Below are 20,306 nucleotides of genomic sequence, written 5' to 3' on the forward strand. Positions count from 1 at the left end.
CACCAGAGAAACAGTAAGGAGCTCAAAACCAAAAGGCTCAAGTAAAATCTCTATCTTCTTTGATGGCTTCGAGAGCTTCATCTTGTTTTGCTGGAGCATGTACACAGCAGATGTGGTCACTCATTTTCTTGAAATTGGATTCTTCCCTTGAATTCCACGTCTTTTGGACTAGCAAAACAGGTCACAGACTTTGGGCAGTCGGGGGCGATTTTGTTGCGTCTGGATTTGGAGCAGTCGATTGACTTCAACCCTCGGAAAATAATATGTTTTCTTATTTGCCCTAACAAGCAGCCTCCATGTGCCACCCACGTGATTGAATTGAACGGAATTATTGACTGTGTTAACAAAAAAGATTATAGTTACAAATTTTAACAAATTGAGGGACTAATGATCACGAAAATAAAATTGATGGACTATTACTTTAAATAGGTTAAAGCTAAAGAACCATTGCTAAAATTTTCAAACCTTGCTATTTATGGCCTCGCAAGATTACACTTTCACGAAATTGAATTCTATTTGAGGCTTTGAATACATGCGGGCGTCCAAATCTATACAAAACAAAATACATGGGCTAATGCATGTCATACACTTTGATGGACGAAGAAAATGAACTTTTAGTGGCTCTCAGTAATTAATATCAATTAATTTAATATTATTTTAATAAATAATAATTTTATTGGCTATTATTGACTCATAGTCATTATAATTCTCTAAAGTAAGTACTGGTTTAGTACTAAGGTACTTTTATAAAAAAAAATGGGCATAAAAAAAAAACTAAGGTAAAAAAGGTATTTGGTAAACACTTAAAAAATAACTTATTTTTACAGTTTTGGGTGAAAAAAAGTTGAAAATGTGAAGCAGCAAAAATGAGTTTGTTCTCACAGCACAACAAAAGTAGTTTTTTTTCAAAGCACAGCAATACCAAACCAGAGTATGGTTGGAGTACAACTTTTTCGAGAAGCTTCTAAAATAACTTTTTGACAGTTTTAACTAAAATTTTACTATAAAATAGAGAACATGATTGGAGATGCTCTTATACAACTTAAATGCAAGCTAATTTGTACAAGAATATACACAAATGCCGAAATTTGGGTACGATGCACTTAATCATCTAAGTAGCTGGTAGGAAGTAAAATGCACTTAACCATCTTAACCACTCAAAATCCGTCTATGCCTAAAAAGTTCATACCAAAATTTTGAATCGAAGTAAAGACCTCAGTTGCCACTTAGTACTATGGTTTAGTGGTATTCCTCTTCATTTGTAAGTGAGAGGTTTTAGGTTCAATTCTCACCAAAGACAAATTTGAACCACATTATTGCTAGACCATTGTAAAACTAAGCCCAACCCCTCCCTCAAGTGTAGATAATATCATTTGTTAAAAAAAAAAAAAAAAAAAAAAAGAAAAAAAAAAAAAAAAAGGTAAAGAGCTCAGCTTCATCCAAAATTTTTATTTTTTGTTTAATAAGCAACGGTATAGTGATTGCATTAATAAACAAATACACAAGGGTACCACATAGGTACATCTTATTCAGTGATCAATTTCTTGATCAGAAGATTAATTTGCACAATCAACAAATAAATTAAATCTTTACACAACCAATGAAAAACTACCACAAGAACAAAGTACAAACTATACAAATTTTTCACAAAAACAAAAGAGGAGACATATCTAGCCCCGAAAGCAGACACAACACCACCGTAATTTAAAAAGGGCTCAATTTTGATCAATCCTTAATAAACTACCCTACTTGGAAAAAAAATAAATAAATAAATTACCCTACATCAATGTTAAAAAGGGCTCAATTTCGCTCTATACTAAACTGAGAAGTATAGCCAAAATAATCTCATCCGTCGATACAAATCCAACGGCCAAATGAGTTTCACGTCTTTTCTCTCATTCCGTTACTCTGTTCCCCTTGCTCTCTTCCCCTCAACTCCTCTTTCGCCCTCAATTCGAAGCAACCAACCCGCCGCCACCATGTTATGAACTGAATTTGAACCAGCATCCCAAACTTCCCCATAAAACTTCCATTTTTATTTTGATCGTGACTATGGTCTTCCACCGAATGTTGAATCCTTCTACTAGCCCTTAAAGAAATAGCCATTTTAGCCAATTCTAAAGCTAACCTCCAATAGATGTATAAATACTTCAAAATCTTTTTATGGACATCCACCCTCCCACTGTAGTTCCACATCTTACACAACCCAGCAACCCTTTCCGGCTCTCTCCCACCCCAACCTTCCCCTGCTGCAAATTCTTCCTCTTCATGTTGAATAAAGTCCCAATTCAAGGGACCTACAAAAATATCACTGAACATACTGCAAAAATTAAAGATTTGAATCATTCAACCGATTTTATTATGAATTTTGATTGTTGTTTGATTCGTGAAGTGACATACATCAGCATTGCTGCAGCTTTCAACCGATTTGAATTGAGATCCTCTCTCAATTTTTTTTGTTCACAACGACAGATCTGAAGATTTGAATCATTCATTTTAAATCATGCAATCTTAATTAGCTTATTTTGCTAGCTCATTTTACATAAGATAAGAGTATGAATTTCTTTTTCCGATGGCTCGGATCTTTAAAATTTTAAATTGCAGACACAAAATCCGGAGAGAATCACGGCTCAACCTTTTTATCCCTGTGGGTGGCACGGTCGTATACCAACCCTTTAGAGTATATTTGACCCATATTTAGCACCTTGGTCAATCTTTACCCCAAAAAAATCCAATATCACAAGTATTTATTTATTTAATCACAATTGGGTAATTATTTCCCCCAATTTATGAACAATAATCTAACCAAATGTATTTAGTTTCCACGGCATGCTCATATGTGTTTAGTTTTCTTCCAAAATTAAAGAACAATGTTTCATGATGAATCCGTATCTTACATTTTGTATAAAAAATTAATATGCATTGTTGCTTAAATTTAACTAAAGAATTGAGGGTGAGCAGGCATAGAGAGAAAAGAAAGGGGTAGGATATGTGTCTTTTTCTCCTACTTGAGAGAAAAGAAAGGGGTAGGATATGTGTCTTTTTCTCCTACTTCGTACTTTTACTTATCGTAAACATAACGAACTTACTTGACCTATAACTAAGAAAGCCTAAGATCTTTTATATTACAAAGGAATTTTAAATACAATCTACTAGAAGTTACACAATCACACGTATGCTATAATTCTCACCACAACAATATCTTAAATTTTGTTACCTAACATTCTTTGATTTTATTGCGACTTAAAATTTTTAAGTATTTTAGAAGAGTTATAAATTTAGTTTAATTAGAATTTTAATAAGTTTAGAATATTCAATTCAGATTCTAAAGGTGTCTATACAAATCTAAATCTAAATATACTCAATCAAAATTCGATCATAAAAAGATTTAAAAAATAATTAATTTGTTAGATTAATAGGGATTTCAAGTGAATTCTAGGCCTTAAAGCATCTTCGATAGAGAAATGCAAATTTAAGATGTACAAGTAACATTTACGGGACTGATACAATACTTACGTGTATTTAGTAAAACCACATCTTGAAGGTCAAATATAACTCATGTAAACACGTTACGACCCGCCTCGATAGTTTTCTATTGTATTCCCTAGTGTGTGAATTGACCAACTGCCCATAGAAAGGTACGGTTTGACTTTCGTTGACCTAGTGTTCGTGGCACGTGTGACGTATTAATTAGTATATTTGAATAATATGAGGCACTATGAGCGAAAAATGTGAATAAATTTCATCCTTAAAGTGTCTAAATATAAGAGTGTGCATGTGAGCGGGATTGAACCCAATTCACACGTGATGTCAGAGCATAAGTACAATACAGTAAAAGCAGAATGAGAATTATACTATTGGAAGGTAAACACCTATGCCAAGATTTGCCAAGAATCTTCGTTGACACGAAAACTTAGCTACTAAAACCTAGAGAGGCGAAAACAAGGGTGAGTGGGCCTAAAATAAAGCTTTGTAAAAACTTTTTTGAAAACCTAATAACCCCTCGTCGTAAACCAGTATAGTTTCCACATATAACATACAATGTATAGTATGAAAATACTTACTGTAGCCAGCAATATCTCAATAATGCAATATGTCACGACATTTCGTAAATAAACACATAACATCTGATAATCACATAATTTCGCATAAACAAATATATCATATCAAGTGCTCATTGACATATGCTGACACATGAGTCATGCAAAGATATCTGACATGAACAGGGTTGGGTGTAATAATGATTTACGCTCTAATACTACAGTCATATGAAGACTGGCGCTAGGCGCATCACATATGAGTCCTAATTGCCTATAGCAATCTAGGACATGACTGGCACCTACAATGGATCCAAAGTGAGCGTAAGGTGCGAAGTGAACATACACATGAAAGATTGGGCCTGGCCCGGGCGAGTACTAACATCAGTGCAGCACACGATGAACATATAATGTAAATATGATCATGCAACGGTAAGGTGTTAATTCTAGTAAACATAACAATATTCATGGCCACAAATATAATTAAGGCATCCCATAATAGTATGCATACCTTTGCATCCCGCATAATTTAGAATAATTTCATAACTCTCAACATTACAACCTTTTTTATAAACATTAATTTAATTATAGCAATCACGTAGAAAATTCATTATTAAATACTATGTGAAAACTAAACAAATATATATACTATACAAAAGAATGACCCACTCATAGATACTTGTGAGGTCGTAGCTGCTTGAACGTGGAAAACCGGTGTCTCCGATAGTAATTGCACCTAAGCATAATATTGGGAGCCGTTAGTAAAACTCAACTACAATGATTAAATTTGAGAAAATAAAGTGCGGATTTGGAATCAAGGCCTCGGACTACACTAAGAAGTGTCTTGGGTAATTTTTGTAAAAAGTCAACGAAAAGTCAACGATCTACTCTAAAAAGTCAACCGAGCCACCCTAACAATCAACTACGTTAAAACTTTGGAATTTCACTAAATGGATGTCAAAAACGGACTCGAGGTGCTGAAATTAGCTTAGGAGGGTTTGCGAGAGAAATTTTAGAAAAGTCAATGCAAGGAATATTCCAGAGAATATTCCAAGAATATTTTGGATCCATTTTGGAAATGGGTTGGGTCGGATCCCGGGTTCAGATCCAGATCCAGGTTGCATCTATTTCTCTTTCTTCTTGGATCGGGTCAACCCCTTTGGGCTTGGAGTTGCACCGCCGGACCTAACGAAGAATAAGGTCAGATATAAGAATTGTGGTCACGAAATTTCACCGACTCCATTTTGGGTTCAAAACATAACCATTTTCAAAGATTTAATATCCAAAATGAAGGTAGAGAGATAAGGATTCGAAATATACTTAAGTAGGACTAAGCTGTGGCCAGCGTTGCTCGGAAAAAGCCTGCAAAGCAACACAGTTCAGCTAGAAAACTGGGAAAATTTCTTCCAAGAGATTTCTACATCCAAACAACACCAAAATGTTTCAAAAACAACCAAATGTACTCCTAGGCACGATCTAAAAATTTTTAGGAAAGTTTCAGGCCTTACCTTCGTCGGATTAGGTTTTTGCATAGCGACGTTACTATGCAACGAGGGAGAGAAGGAAAACGAAGGATTTCAACATGATCTGGGTTCATGAGTCAATCATCAATTATTGGGGAAAGAATCTATGAAGGTGGTGCTCACCATTGGTGAGGCAGGGTGGTGGTGTCGGTGAGAGGGAGAAAGTGACAGAGTTGAGGGACGAGAGAGTGTATAAAGAAAGAGAAAGTCTGAGAGAGAGATGAGAGCCAAGAGAGAGAGTCCTTAAAATTGTGGGGAAGAAAACACCACATGGAAGAGAGGGAGAGGATAAGTGAGGTGAGGGCCCTATGGGCCAAAATATTTTATGGTCATGATCCCTGCTAGGTCGTAGCTTGTTGGCAAGATAAAAACTTCCTCAAATTGCCCGAAAACCTGTTGTAGTTGCTGAAGCTGCTTAGAATTCAAGCTACAAGCCTTTAGTTTGTCATGCTCCATCGAGTACAAGAAGAGCCTCAGGTTGGAATTGAAAATTTCCTTATCCAATTGCTACATGGACATCTCTTGAATGAAAGGTGCAGTAGTGGGACTATGCACCAACTTGTATAGACAACCCTCCTTAGAGAATTGTAGGGTCATTAATTGGAAATCCCATAAAACTGGACTTATAGAAGAAAGCCAGTGAACCCCGAGAACCACATCACAACCACCTAATGGTAAGGCAAATAAATCTACTGCATAAGTGTATCCACCAATATTTAAAGTATTATTAGTACAGCAACCCGAGCTACTTACTCTCTCTCCATCTGCAATCATGACTTCAAAAGGTCGAGTGGGGGTTGTTGCTTATCCCAACTTTTTAAGTAATCGAGAATCTATGAAATTGTGTATGCTGCCTCAGTCCAAGAGTATTGTAACAAGTTGACCATTAACGCTACCCTTAACTTTCATAGTTTGCATGATTTGCTTAGCATTGGTACTATAGAATGCGCATTTGCTCAGTTCCATATGTTGTATCTCCGGCAAAGTATCGGCTAAAGGTGGCTTAACTTCCCCTTCATCCACACTAACCAAATCTAACATCAATAGTTGCTTATGAATACACCTATGACCCCTAGTCCATTTGTCGTCACAAAACCAACACTTGTCGCACTCCCTCTTCTTCTGTATTTCCTCTGGAGTCAATTTCTTGACTGGGAAGTTAGTAGGTTTAAACAACACCAGGGATGAAGGTATGGGGTTAGGAGTGTGGAATCTGAGAGGTGGAGAAGGCTTAGACACCCCACCCTTAAGATTGGTGAATTTGGCATCCAATTGGACTGTAATGGCTATGACATCATGAACAGTGTTTGGATGTAACAACTTCACATCATATTTCAACTCTTTTTTCAAACCACCTAGAAAACAACTCTTCAATAATATAGGCCCTAAATCTAGAGTGCGATTTGCCAAACGGCGAAATTCAGATATGTAATCCTTAAGAGTACCTGATTGGAAAAGTTTAAAGAGCGCTTCAGCACTATCTTCAAACTCGGAAGGGCCAAATTTACGACAAAGAGCACGTATGAAAACGTCCCATTGTGGAGTGGTCAGTAAGCAGTCTTGCCAATGGAACTATTAAAAAGCCTCGCCGTCAAGATGGAAGGATATCGTTACGACTTTCTAATGCTCCGGAGTAGAGTAATAAGCAAAAAACTGCTCAGCACGGTAAATCAAGGCCAAAGGATCCTTACCAGGAAAAAAACTGGGAAACTTAATCCTCGAATGCCATTGTTGGTGATGGGACCGTCATATAAATCACGGCGAGGGGACCTATGAAATTCGACCTTAGCATGATCGACGAAATCGGGTAAAACACTAGGAGCAACCGGAGCATAGGCCAAAGGGGATCCAACACCACCCCTGGAGAAAGCCATCTCCCGGCGAAATTGATCGAAAAAGATGGAGAGTTTCGATTCCAGAGTATCGGAAAGGGCAGCGATAGAAGCCTCTAAAGCTTCAATGCGAGCATCCATGAGGGAAAATCTTGTGTTGTGGGTGTGGCGGGGCATAAAACAGTAAGGGAAACCAAGATCGGATTTGGGTGATACCAATGATAAGACTCAAATCGATTACCTCTCTCAACCTTGACCTATGAAACAATGGAAGGAGTGCGAGAGGTAGAAGATAAAGCAAAAGCCTCATGTATATTCTATTTTCTATTAAAATATTCAAATAACCGTTCCCAAAGCAAGAGAGCTATTGCTCTATTTAAACCAACATCACACAAAGAGCGCCAGCTGGAGAATTCCCTTATAACTAATTACTAAAAATAGAAATAGCTACAATAGAAACTTAAACTTCTAACCTCAACAATTAAGCCAAAAACCCAAAATTACAATCCTTATCAGGCGGACTTGTAGTCCGAGGCGTCGAGGGTCTGGTTGACATTTTCAATGCAATTCTCGTGCTTGACGATTCGGAGGAGCTAAACTTGATGCAAGAATGGACGAGGTTGAGCTTGCAGACCTTGGCGTTGGTCGACAAGGTCGCAAGTAAAGGTGAGGTTGGAAAGGACGTGATCTGAGTCGGCCTTGCCATAATCTTGGAAAAAAGGTCGATACCTAGTTTCCTATGAAAAATGTTTAAAAAATGTTGGCACAACAAATTATTGCTTGTTTTTATGTGGAAAATTTTTGATAGCCACATGAAATAAGAAAGTGGAAGTCGTAGTTCCCACATTATTGTTTAGCAAAATTGACGAATTAATTAATGAATGTATAATATCAAAACTAAAATATAAGTTTGTATATCATATTATAGTATTTTAAACAGAAAATAAGAGATTACAATTGCATCAAAACTTGAAAGTGTAAAATAATATTTACCTTAAAGTATAAAATTAGAATCAAAATCACGGCCGGCCCAGGCCTAGTGCTGTCAGGGCGACCGTTCGAGGCCCAAAAAAATTTAGGGGCACCAAAATTATTAGTGTGACATATTTATATACGTTTTCATAAGAGTGTAAATTTATAAAATTTGGCTTAATGACAAATAGATTTAACTAGAACCGTTGATTTTGTTGTTTGAAATTAATGAAGAGGTTTTGGGTTCAAAATACCATGTGTGCTTATTTATTCCAATTTTTACAAATTTATTTTCATAACAGTATAAATTGATAAAATTTGGCTAAATGATCAAAAGTTTAATTAGAAGTAATGGTTTTTATATTTAAAATTGACGAGAGGTCCAAAGTTCAAAATGTTATGTGAATGTTTTTTTTTTTTTCAATGTTTACGAATTTTTGTTTGGTTTTAATTTATTCTTAATTACTAGCTAGTAACTATATGGGTTGCTATTTTTAAACATTCGTTCAAATTCAAGTCTAATCTTCAACAAAGGATAATGCGCAGACTAAATATTTAGACCAAATTTGCAAATCATATGATGTGTTGTCAAAATGTTTAATTTGGTGCCCATTCATTACTTATACATATTCTTAAAGACTCGAAAATGTCATTATTTCTTTAGTCTTATATTGACGAGGTTAGTAAATTACAAAATAACACCTCACGATTTATGCAAAAACATTTGTAAACCTGAAGTCTTTTGGTTTTCTTCTTTTGATACAAAATAAATTAGTTTTTTCGTGTTTCTAAATTATTGAATTTGAAATGCTTTTCTATAATTTTATCGATGTCTTACGTGTAAAAACAAATAATTTTTTTATACGAAATGAGGGCACATCTTTTAGCGTCTTTCCGTGCCTCAAAAATCTCTGGACCGACCTTGTCAAAATATATAAGTTGTATTATTAGAATTAGAGGTGTCTCCCACACACTTAGAGAAAATTGATAGCTCCGGATCCTCTTTGTGAGAATCTTGAAGATCCTTAAATCGTGTTCGTTTATCGCATATTATGCGGTCAATTTTAATTAGATATTATTCACATTTAATTTAAAATAAAAATATTTAACCTAATTGATTGATAGCATCCATTTAATCTTGCAGGTACGAACCCTATTCGTTGGAAAGACAAGAGAGTTGCGCAGGCTCACATGACGCAGCAGATAAGACTCTACCTGCAGGTGCTTTGACCGTCAATTTGACTGTTTGACCGCAGCACTTGCCTCACCAGAAAAGGAAAAGCTCGTTTTTTCACGCGAACCCGGGAGCCCAAACGTAATTTCACTGCCATATTTCTCAACAAACTAACTTAATTATTGGATATTTTTGCTTGAAACCAAGCACCATTGTTCCACATTCCCGAAAGTGCCCCTCCACCTCGGGCTTAAAGGTAAATAACAACAAGTACATGGAGGAAAGAAGAGGTAAGATATTTTGGGTACTGCTGAAAAGACGAAAATGACACTGTGAATGGACTATTCGTATTACATCGTATCCATTCCAAGGCCCAATCCAGCGGCCCACATAAATCCGTACAAATAAGAAATATCCCAGCCGTAGGATGGAGTGAGGGCATAAGGGAGCCGTCGCTGGGGTTCTCTAGGTCACCACGTGGCAGTCGGACCCTTTCACTCGAATTGGATGTATAAGTAGCTGTCAAACCCTGAAGCCCAAAGACCCACAGTGGTTGAGAGAGGGGAATTTCTAGGGTTAGGGTTTTGAGATTTGCGATTGAGAGAGAAAGATGAGTGAGAGACTGAGCGGCACCGTCAAGTGGTTCAATGACCAGAAGGGGTTCGGCTTCATAACCCCCAACGACGGCGGCGAGGATCTGTTCGTCCACCAGTCCTCCATCCGATCCGAAGGTTTCCGCACTCTCGGAGACGGCGAGACGGTCGAGTACACCATCGAGGAGGATGCCGGTGGCCGAACCAAGGCTGTCGACGTGACTGGCCCAGAGGAGGGTCCCGTTCAGGGTAGCCGGGGTGGCGGTGGCGGTGGTGGTGGCCGAGGCCGCGGAGGTGGAGGCGGGGGCGGAGGTTACGGCTTTAACGGTGGTTCTGGTGGACGTAGCGGTGGGGGTAGAGGTGGCCGTGGAGGCGGTGGGTACGGAGGTGGAAGCTACGGATCGGGCGGCGGTGGTTACGGAGGTGGTGGCGGGGGCTACGGAGGTGGAGGAGGTGGCGGTGGTGCCTGCTTCAAGTGTGGCGAATCCGGACACATGGCTAGGGACTGCTCTCAGGGAGGTGGCGGCTACGGCGGCGGTGGAGGCGGCTATGGCGGTGGCGGACGTGGCGGTGGAGGAGGCGGAGGTGCTTCTGGAGGCTGCTATCAGTGTGGTGAGTCGGGCCATTTCGCAAGGGAGTGCCCGAACAGGGGTTAAACCCGTGATTTCCATTTCACCGTCTCTGTGCTTGTGGTGGTGGTCTGTTTGGTTTTTGCTTAATCGAGTCGTGGTTTCTATGAATGAAAAACTCGTTTTGAGTGTTTGGAAGTATTCGGTTCTATGGGTCATGTCCTTTGATTTCAATCTATGGAATTCAACATGAAGGGGATGATGATTCCTTTTGGTGTAGTAATTTTTCTTCTTTTTCTTTTGGGTCAAGTTTTTTAGTGAGGATTTGGTGTTAATTCTGGCAGAAAATGTGGATCTGTGGTTAGTGGTTGGATGTTGATTCATACACATTAATATACTCTGCTCCTCCTTAATGTTATCGGCTTGCTTTGGGATAATGTTGATTTGTTTCTTCGCCAATTGCCATGGATTGTTAGGGTTTATCTGATTTGGGAAATTTCAGTTGGCCTAATATGTTTGGGAAGGGACAATAATGCACCTGGGAAGGGATGGCCATTTACAGAACGTACCATTTAGGGATTGTGGGCCTCCCTCAACGCATTTGTGTTATAATGTATGTTGTGGTTGGTTGGGTCATCTGGTTTGAGGTAGGTGAGTGGAAAAGCATCTTACTCAATGCGTTGCACATTTAATTGGTTCTGAACCAACTCACGCCAAGGAGGAGGTGATTTGTTCCGAATTAAATTTGGCAGAAACTTACACAAAGCACAAAATCCGTGACTTGCGGCAAAGGCTTGATTTAGATAGCGATTGGCATCTAAGATGCGGTGGATTTTTTATTTTCAAAACCTCCAAGTCGTACCAATTTTTCATGCGGAATGAAGGGGATAAACTTTCTTCCAATTACAAAATGTTTTAGATTATTTCGCATTCGAAGTTAGCACGTAGCATCCATTTCTTTCATTCAAATTTCAACCTACAAATAACGAGTCCAAAAATTATGTGTTGGGATTATTTTTATATATGCGTTCCTCCGCATTAGTGGAAATTCTTGTTTGGCATGTGAATTCTCAAAAACTCAAGTCTGAAAAAACTCGACAAATATGCCTAATTCTTGAGAAGACAAAATACCAGGTTTTAGACTCTCGCCTTCCTCTGCCATCTTCCCTTGGTGTTTAGAATTTGAAGAAATGAAGTTGAGGGTAGGATTTGGATCTCCTCCGGATTTTCGTTGTGAGGATCCTAAGGATCAAGTCACCGTAGCCACTCACAACATATCTCGCGACGTCGGAAAATCATTATGCCATGTAGATCGGATTAAAAATTCAAATGATTTGCGATCGTAGGATGTGTGGTGAACGGCTCCGATGATTTGATTCATAGGATCCTCATACTAAAGTTCCGGAAGGGATCCAAATCCGAGAAGCAATAATTATTACCTTGAATAATAAATCAGAGTTTCGGCTTTTTTGGGTTTTATAAGCTCCGCAAGTGAACTTGGAAGTTTGTGGTGTTGGTGATGGATTTAATTTATGTAGTTCAGAAATTTGGGAGTATGTGGAGGATAATTAAATAAGAAACAGACACTAAAGAAGATAGATTAGTGGTGTGTTTTGACTGGATTAAGGTTGACGTGTGCTTTAGAGCCGACATGAACCCACAAGTTAAATAAGTTGTCAATTTCAATGTGGACCCGGTTTAATGGAGCAGTGCATATTGATAGATGGGTTTGGTAGTGAAGCACTAATATGGCTGGGCTGGGCTTTCTTATGCTTTCTACGAATTCGTAAAAAGAGACAGACGAACCTAAAGGTCTAATAAATTACTTCATTCGCATTCCTAAATATGTGATACTTTAAACACGACTTTACTAACCTATGCGACACTTTAAATATATAAATTTACATTTTTTTCGCTCTTTCAGGCTCTACAAATTTCGTTATTTTAGTGTAGAAATTTCAAAGTTGGATGAGTTTATGTAAATATGCTGGAGAAGAAGAAGGTGATAAGGGTAGAACCGAAATAAAAATGCGACGAAATATAGGTCACCTACTCGTAAGACATAACCAAAGAGCAACAACATGGATTTAGGATCACAGCATACATGCAAAATACCTAAAGTTTCACTTACCTGCATAAGAAGAAGAACAAGACAGGCATGACTTCCAAGGGGTTACAAGGCACCAATCGAGATGTTGTAGAGAGCAGGGACACTATACATATAGAGATTAAGGTGTCTTTTAATCCCGGCTATTTGAGTCGAGGGATTCACCAAATCACCATTATATCAATTAGTGTCGACATCATGGCATGTACTTTTGTAATTTAAAAGGTTTTTATATCATTTTCAGTTTTGAATTTATTTTGAATTCGTGTGGACACCATGGCGGCATTTTTTTCGTAATCTATTAAATATCATTTGTTTGGAGGGTCTGGGAGCTTCAACTTTTCAAGAAAAGAAAGCTTGACTCGAGGCTTCTAGGGTATAATAGTCTTAAAAGTATACGAACATTTTGAATGCGATCTCTACTCACTATTGTTCTTTAATTGAAATCTTATTGATTTTCGGTTTTTTATCACAATTCTTTGACTTCTACCCCTCAACATATTAATATTAATGTAATTTATTATTGTATTAACTTATTATGAGAGTTACAAATTTTAAATTTTATAACTTCCCATTTTATGAGATATCTTTTTCTTTTTTTTTTCTATTAAAAATGTATAATATTACTTAAAACCCACAATTTGTGGGATAAAAAACAATTAATTTCACCTGTATATATAGTTCTCAATGTCAAAAAAAAATGTAGCAAGCCATACACGTTTTCTATGTCAAAAGAATGTACCAATCTCATTTTTGTTAAAAAAAAATCTATACCAATCTCAATGTCGAAAATGAAAAATGTTAACCACAAAATGCACCCCCGACCTGATTTAGTATGCAAATCAAAATTTAAAATTATTAGGACAAATAAAATATTTTAAAAATTAAGGGTACAAATAAAAGTTTAAAAATATGGGCACAAAAAGGAATTAAATATATGGTACACATTAAAACTAAAAAGATAATTCGTACAGATTAAAAGTTGCAAATTAAAAAATGGTTGCAAATTATAAATAGAAATATATGATATCGAATTTAGCCATATATATAAATATAACAAATGCAATGTTTTGAAAATTATTAAAAAATTTAAATATGTTGACATGTAAATCTACTATTATTGATTTGTTTTTTTCTTAGAAATAGGTATGATATTCATTAAGGGGAGAAATACGTACAAATCGATGAGGATAGGGTGCATGCAAAGCGTCTTGATAAAAACCTTGTCGAGGATTTAACATGGTCTACTATTATTGATTTTTTTTTATAATTTTTTTTTTTTTTTAAGAAATAGGTACGATATTCATTAATGGGAGAAATACATACAAATCAATGAGGATAGAGTGCATGCAAAGGGTCTTGATAAAAACCTTGTCGAGGATTTTAACCCGGTCTAAGGGATAAAGAGTATCCCGCACCAAACAAATTAAGAGTTACTATCCTCAAAGAGAATGCCCAAAATTACATTAGGAGGTTCTTAAAACCAAAGAATAGGATTTACGCAATTCAGAGTCATCCATGCTAACTTGTGTGCAACTTTATTCGTCTCCTGTTCATTGAATTCAATCTTCCACTGGGGCAACTATTTAATCATCGTTACGTTGTTGTGTAATATATTTCTAAACAGCGAAAAATCATCCTGACCATCATGTTTGAGGGCTGCTATGACAAGCAACAAACATTGGCGGAGGCATACTAGGACTAGAGTAGTCCTAGGCCTACCTTCACTTGTAAAAATAAGATTAGTATTACACCTTGCTTTGCAACCCTTCTCAACACTTTAGACAAATCCAATCATTATCTATTTTTGATCCAACAAATTCCATCCCAAAATTAAGTATAATATTTTAAATCATCATTTATCACAAATCAATAACATTTAGATTAAACCCATCATTCACTTTTAATTTAAAAAAAAAAAAATTGTCTTTCACTTATGCATTGGCAAAGTTATTCCCCTATTCTTTTTGAATTTCATATATTTAACCATTCCAAATCTCAAATTTATTGAATAAAGAACAGTAAGATTTCTAAAACTCTATTATCCTCTATAAAAACATTTGTTTCTATTCTATCCTACCTTTTACTTGAGCTTTAGGGTTTGCAAATTTTTAGTAATTCTCTCTATTGAGTTTATTATTTTTTTCAATAGTATAGATGACATCATACGGTCTCAAAATATGAAATTCGTTGAGGATAATTATGATTACTATGAATAGATAAAATTATCTATGGACATGTTAATTTTGACTACTTAATTATTTGGATGTAATATTATGATGTTTTGCATTTGTAATTTTATAACCACTATTTGTTTTTTCTTCTTTGTGAGGCCCCTCCTCACAAGAAATCCTAGCTCCGTCACTGGCAACGCATCACCCTAAAAAATAGTGGCTTGTAGGTGTTTGGTGTTCTTGTCTGACCAAATCGGCTGCATTATTATCTACACTAACAGAGTGTGAGAGTGGGTTCAACCTCACAATGGGCTATCAATAATGTGGTTCAAATTCGCCTTTGGTGAGAATCGAATCTAAGACCTCTTACTTATAAGTGAAGAGGAATACTACTAGACCGTAGTATTAAGTGACTACTATTTTTGAAATTATGACGTAGATAGAAACCAAAGGATCATTGAAAAGGAATAAGAGGTTCCAATTAATGAAAGGGAAAATTTTTAAAATGTCATATGAACTTGTTCATATTTTTCAATTTGTCATATAAACTAAAATTTTAAGCAATTCGTCATACCAACTTTACAAAATCATTAATTTGTCATCTCACCTTAACTCCAATAAGTTTTCCATCCAATATAGTCATGTGCCTCGCACATGACTTGTGTTCAGGGTTATTTAGGTCATTTTAATATCTTTTCACAAGCTTTTTTCTTTTCTTTAGTACAAACACTTAAATTTTTTTTATTTTTCTTTAGCGCATATACATTTACAACTCCATTTATCGCACAAAACGTAACTTGTTTCTCATTTATAGAGCCCATATGAAATTATGTCTTTGTGACATGCTAAAATGTAAACTCCTACTTGTTTATCATTACATATTTTGAGCAATCAAAAGAGAGTACATTGCATGATCATTTCAATGCTATCACATCAAAAATATTGTTTCGTTGCCTGATTATGTTCAAAATCTTTCGAATGAAACAAAGAACCAAATAAAAAAAATCTTTCGGATTCAGTACACCCTTTTGTTTCTTTAGAAACCTTAGAGTTTTTTGTCGAATACAACTTAATAAAAGGGAAGTAAGGTATTGGAATGACCGAAATAACCCTAAACACAAGTCATGTGCGAGGCACATGATTTATACTGGATGGAAAACTTAACGGAGTTAGGAAGAGATGACAAATTCATGATTTCGAACAGTTGGTATGACAAATTGCTTAAAATTTTAGTTTATGACAAATTAAAAAAAAAATAGAAAACTTCATTTTAATCCCTAAATAAGATTATTTTTTTTAGTAATACCGTATGGAAGATTAAAAACTAAAAATAGTCCTCCACGTCAGATTATAGTATTCCATGTCATATTTAATCATCTTTTATAGAATTATTGTAGTTTTAGTTTCCCTAGTTACCCTTAGGTACACATCAATGTTTTAATGTTTTGTATTTATTGATTCTTCATATCTCTCCTCTTTTGGTTACAATGGAATTCCCCATCTTTGGAGGCAATGAAGTTTTTTCCTCCTTCTCTGCTAATGACGATGTTCACACTTCTTTTCTATATACTGAACCCGAAATCGATAGAACTATGTTCTTTTTGGTGATTTTAGTTTTATTACTCATCGTCAACTGCACCTACAGTTGTTGTGATATTGACTGGCAATTTCCACGCTTTTGAACCCGTAATCCAATCTGGGATTGTTGATTGGTGTTGGAAACCCATTGTTGTAAAAATCATTGTCAAGCTCAGAGAACTGAGCAAACATATATAAGTTTTTCAATTGTAGCAATGGTTAATCTAGTATTGTTAAGAATCAAATGTAAGTCATCAGGTGTTGTTTGGAATCAAACATAAGTTTTTCGTACCTTATTGACTGTACCGAAATGATTGAACCTATCCTAAGTAACATACCCAATTGATCATACCGAATCAATGGGACCTAAATGACCATATAAAAATTCAAAAAAATGATGGCACTTCACAGCCAGCAAATACGTTAGGCCATATCCTAAATCCCTACCCAGCTATGATGTACATTAAACTATTTTTCAATGAGATTTCACCCCCCACCTTCACATCACATCCTATTCTACTTACAATGTTTCCATCTGTGCTTCACATCCTATGTACCTAATTGATTGTACCAAATCGATCGAACCTAATTGGTCGTACCTAAATTAAAAACAAAACCACCAAATGAAAATTTACCACATAGGCTTTCAACAAACACAGGGTATGCATTGCAAAATAATCTATTCTTGCTAAAACAATGAAAACTATCTAACCTAAACATACCAACTGTACCAACAAGCAACACAAGTATCAACTAGTGTGTTGATTATGAGAGCTACACACATTTTCCACACCATATAGCTTATGATTAAGACAACAACAACAACATTGTTGATTAAAACAATTAAAATACAAACCGTAGCTTACAAGTGATTCTTAGGTTCTGATGAAGGTAGCCAATCGTTAAGCCGAACAATAATTTCTCTTTTTATTGTAGCTTCAAACATATTTCTATGGAGTTGTAGAAGGTAACAATACCTAAAATATTGTTGTGACAGTTGCCACTTTAAATTTTGAAAATTTTCATTGATTACAGGTGCAATTGTAGCATGCTTTCATGTCTTCTTTTCAATTATGTGATATGAATGTTTTCGCACCCCTTCTATTACGTTTCTGAAATCAGGAAGTGTAGGTTACATTCTAAAAAATTAAGATGGCAACCATGTAAATTGTGGTAAAATATGTGGTATTATTATAGGTGACATGTCATGGTGCATTAAAATGAATGATCTTTTTTAGATGTTAAAAACCTTGCAAGTTATATTCTAAAAATCATCTTTAATAAGTCCTTATCTCTAAAGCCCCTTAAAAAAAAAAATAATAATAATAAGGGATAAGATTTCTCCTTTAAATTTTTGAAAGGTTTCTTATTGGTAGTGATGTTTTCTTTGTTTTTTTTTTAGCCAAAGTGTCTTTGAGATTATATCATAACTCCTTAGTTTGACAACGTGGTATCTTATTATTGGGTGATTACTCAAGCCTGGTCACATGGCGCTCCTACCGAACATTTTTTTTTCTCTGATTTTACTATTTTATAATTAATACAAAATTTTATTTTTTTAATTTTTTTTTTCAACAAAAAAAAAATATTTAGTATCAAATGTCCATCTCCAGTGGGGAAACAAAAAAAAAATATTTAGTATCAAATGTCCATCTCCAGTGGGGAAAATAACTCTCATCCATTTGTATTGTGGTCCTAACAAGAGAAGAAATGCTTTGATTATAAGTAATAAACTTAACAGAAAATATCACAAAATTTTTGTTGGATCAGTGGCAACCATATATATATATATAAATAACTAATGACATTAGAAAAGCTGCGGATCAAATTCCACCAATAATCGACACTTATATATCACAAGGCTTGTCTTCCAGATTGAATCATTGTCCTGTTCTCTAGCGAATAAAGCAAGAACAAAACCATGCAAAGAGAGACCAAAAAAAGGTGCAAAGCTTTTGTTTTTCATGAGGGGCCGGCCGCATGCTAATCTAAAGTTTTTATATATATGGTCTCTCAAAAAAGTGAACTTTGTAGCTCTCTCTTCTCCGACACTTCTCTCTGTGATCAGGGTTTTTCGATTATTAGATTCCCACACCACACCCACCAATCCAATTTTATTTCGTCTCCACAACCAAAAAACAAAAAAGCTGCAATGCATGCAGCCTTATCAGTTGTATCATACATTCCCTTACGTCAGGCACACCTTTTTTTCTTGTTCCTTTTCTCTGTATTGCTCGTTAGGGTTTTGTCTTTGTGCTTGGCACATTAGGGTTTCTTTCGTAATCATGGAAACTGCTGGGAGCTGGGAATTAACGCAGATTTTAGTGTAGAGAGAGAGAGAGAGAGAGAGAGAGAGAGAGAGAGAGAGAGAGAAGCTAGCTATCAGCTGTTTCAGCAATATTCTGTGCCTTATGGATAGCTTGCATGCTGCATGCAATGTGCTTTTACTCGATGAATTTTCGTTTTCAAGGTCTGAGTAAAGTGGGAGGCATTGGATTTGGAATTCCAGGAAATTTAAAATCAAAAGTGATGTGCTGGAAACTGTACAACAGAATCTAAGAGGTTAATTTCATGAGCTCCAAGAGGACAATCCACATACGCACAAGCTAAGTTGTTGAGTGACCAAAATAATCAAAGGAAATCGGTCGTTAATAGTGTGAATTTGGATTGGATTGATTATTGCTAGAAGGTGTGGTAAGTCTCAGAATGTAAGCATTTCATGACAGCATATGCAAGTATCGCAAAAGAACAACATACTATTCATGACCGTCATTGTGGTTTAGGATTCGATAGTATTGTGAATCTAAACCATAATTAAGCTGACTCTTATTGAATGTTTGATTAGTCTCGAATTCTGAGTAATTTCATGACAATATATGTTTGACAAATGAAAACTATCGATAATGTATGGCATTGGTTCATGGTTGTAAAGTACACTCGATGAAGCAAGGTTGTTAAGTAATTATAATCTTGCATTATTTGCCTCAATTTATTGTGTACTTATCTTCTGTTAAAGTGTCTACTCCATTAATACCCAAATATGAATATAGGGCAGAATGGAGCAATGTTTAAATTAATAATTACAGTAAATACTTTAATTCATGTTATTTATTAGAGGAAAAATGTGGGGTGGGGTTTGATCATTATACTTCTTCCACTTGCACCGCTTCACATTTTTCAACTTATTCTGTTTTGATTTTCTCAAAAATAAAAATAAAAATAAAAATAAATAAAAATTATTCTGTTTTGAAGAAAAGAGTAACAAAGTGTAGTCATGCATGACAATTTGTGAAGGTGCCTTACTGATAGCCTTGGTATGTATTTCACTTTCATAATTGGCATCCATGATTATCATCTTTTCACATTGTGACACTAGGTTAATTTCGTTATTCCATTACGAGGCAATCTTCCGGCGAGAATAAAATCAAACACGCAAGTTCAGATGTATACAAAGAATGCTTTGAACCATTTGACAGACCTCTTGCAACATTCGATTGAGTGAACTACTACTATTTGCTACTCAGTACTACGGTCTGATGATATTCATTTTCGCTTAGAAGTGAGAGGTCTTAGGTTCGAATCTCGTGGATGGCGAATTCAATATCAATTTAGGCTACCCATTGTGTGACTTGGCCGAATTCCCCCTACTCTTAGTGTAAAAATATCGATGTAATAAAAAAATTAAAAAAATTAAAAAAAAAGTATCAAGAGACCCATATTTAAACACATTGGAGAGGTGAAGGACAA

The 20,306-nt window shown here is 35.8% G+C and overlaps 1 protein-coding gene across 1 annotated transcript; it reads left to right on the plus strand.

Moving 5' to 3' along the window:
- The first annotated feature begins 10,073 nt into the window (after positions 1-10,073).
- Positions 10,074-11,118, plus strand: LOC137728657 (glycine-rich protein 2-like). Its single transcript, XM_068467383.1, has one exon. The coding sequence runs from the start codon at positions 10,149-10,151 to the stop codon at positions 10,785-10,787; it is 639 nt and encodes a 212-aa protein (XP_068323484.1). The 5' UTR covers positions 10,074-10,148; the 3' UTR covers positions 10,788-11,118.
- The last annotated feature ends 9,188 nt before the right edge of the window (positions 11,119-20,306 follow it).

This window comes from Pyrus communis, chromosome 3, assembly GCF_963583255.1.
Source record: "Pyrus communis chromosome 3, drPyrComm1.1, whole genome shotgun sequence".
Classification (NCBI taxonomy): Eukaryota; Viridiplantae; Streptophyta; class Magnoliopsida; order Rosales; family Rosaceae; genus Pyrus; species Pyrus communis.

Bases quoted from the DNA above. Each gene is read 5' to 3' on its own strand.
- LOC137728657 (XM_068467383.1), top strand. From the start codon at position 10,149: ATGAGTGAGAGACTGAGCGGCACCGTCAAGTGGTTCAATGACCAGAAG.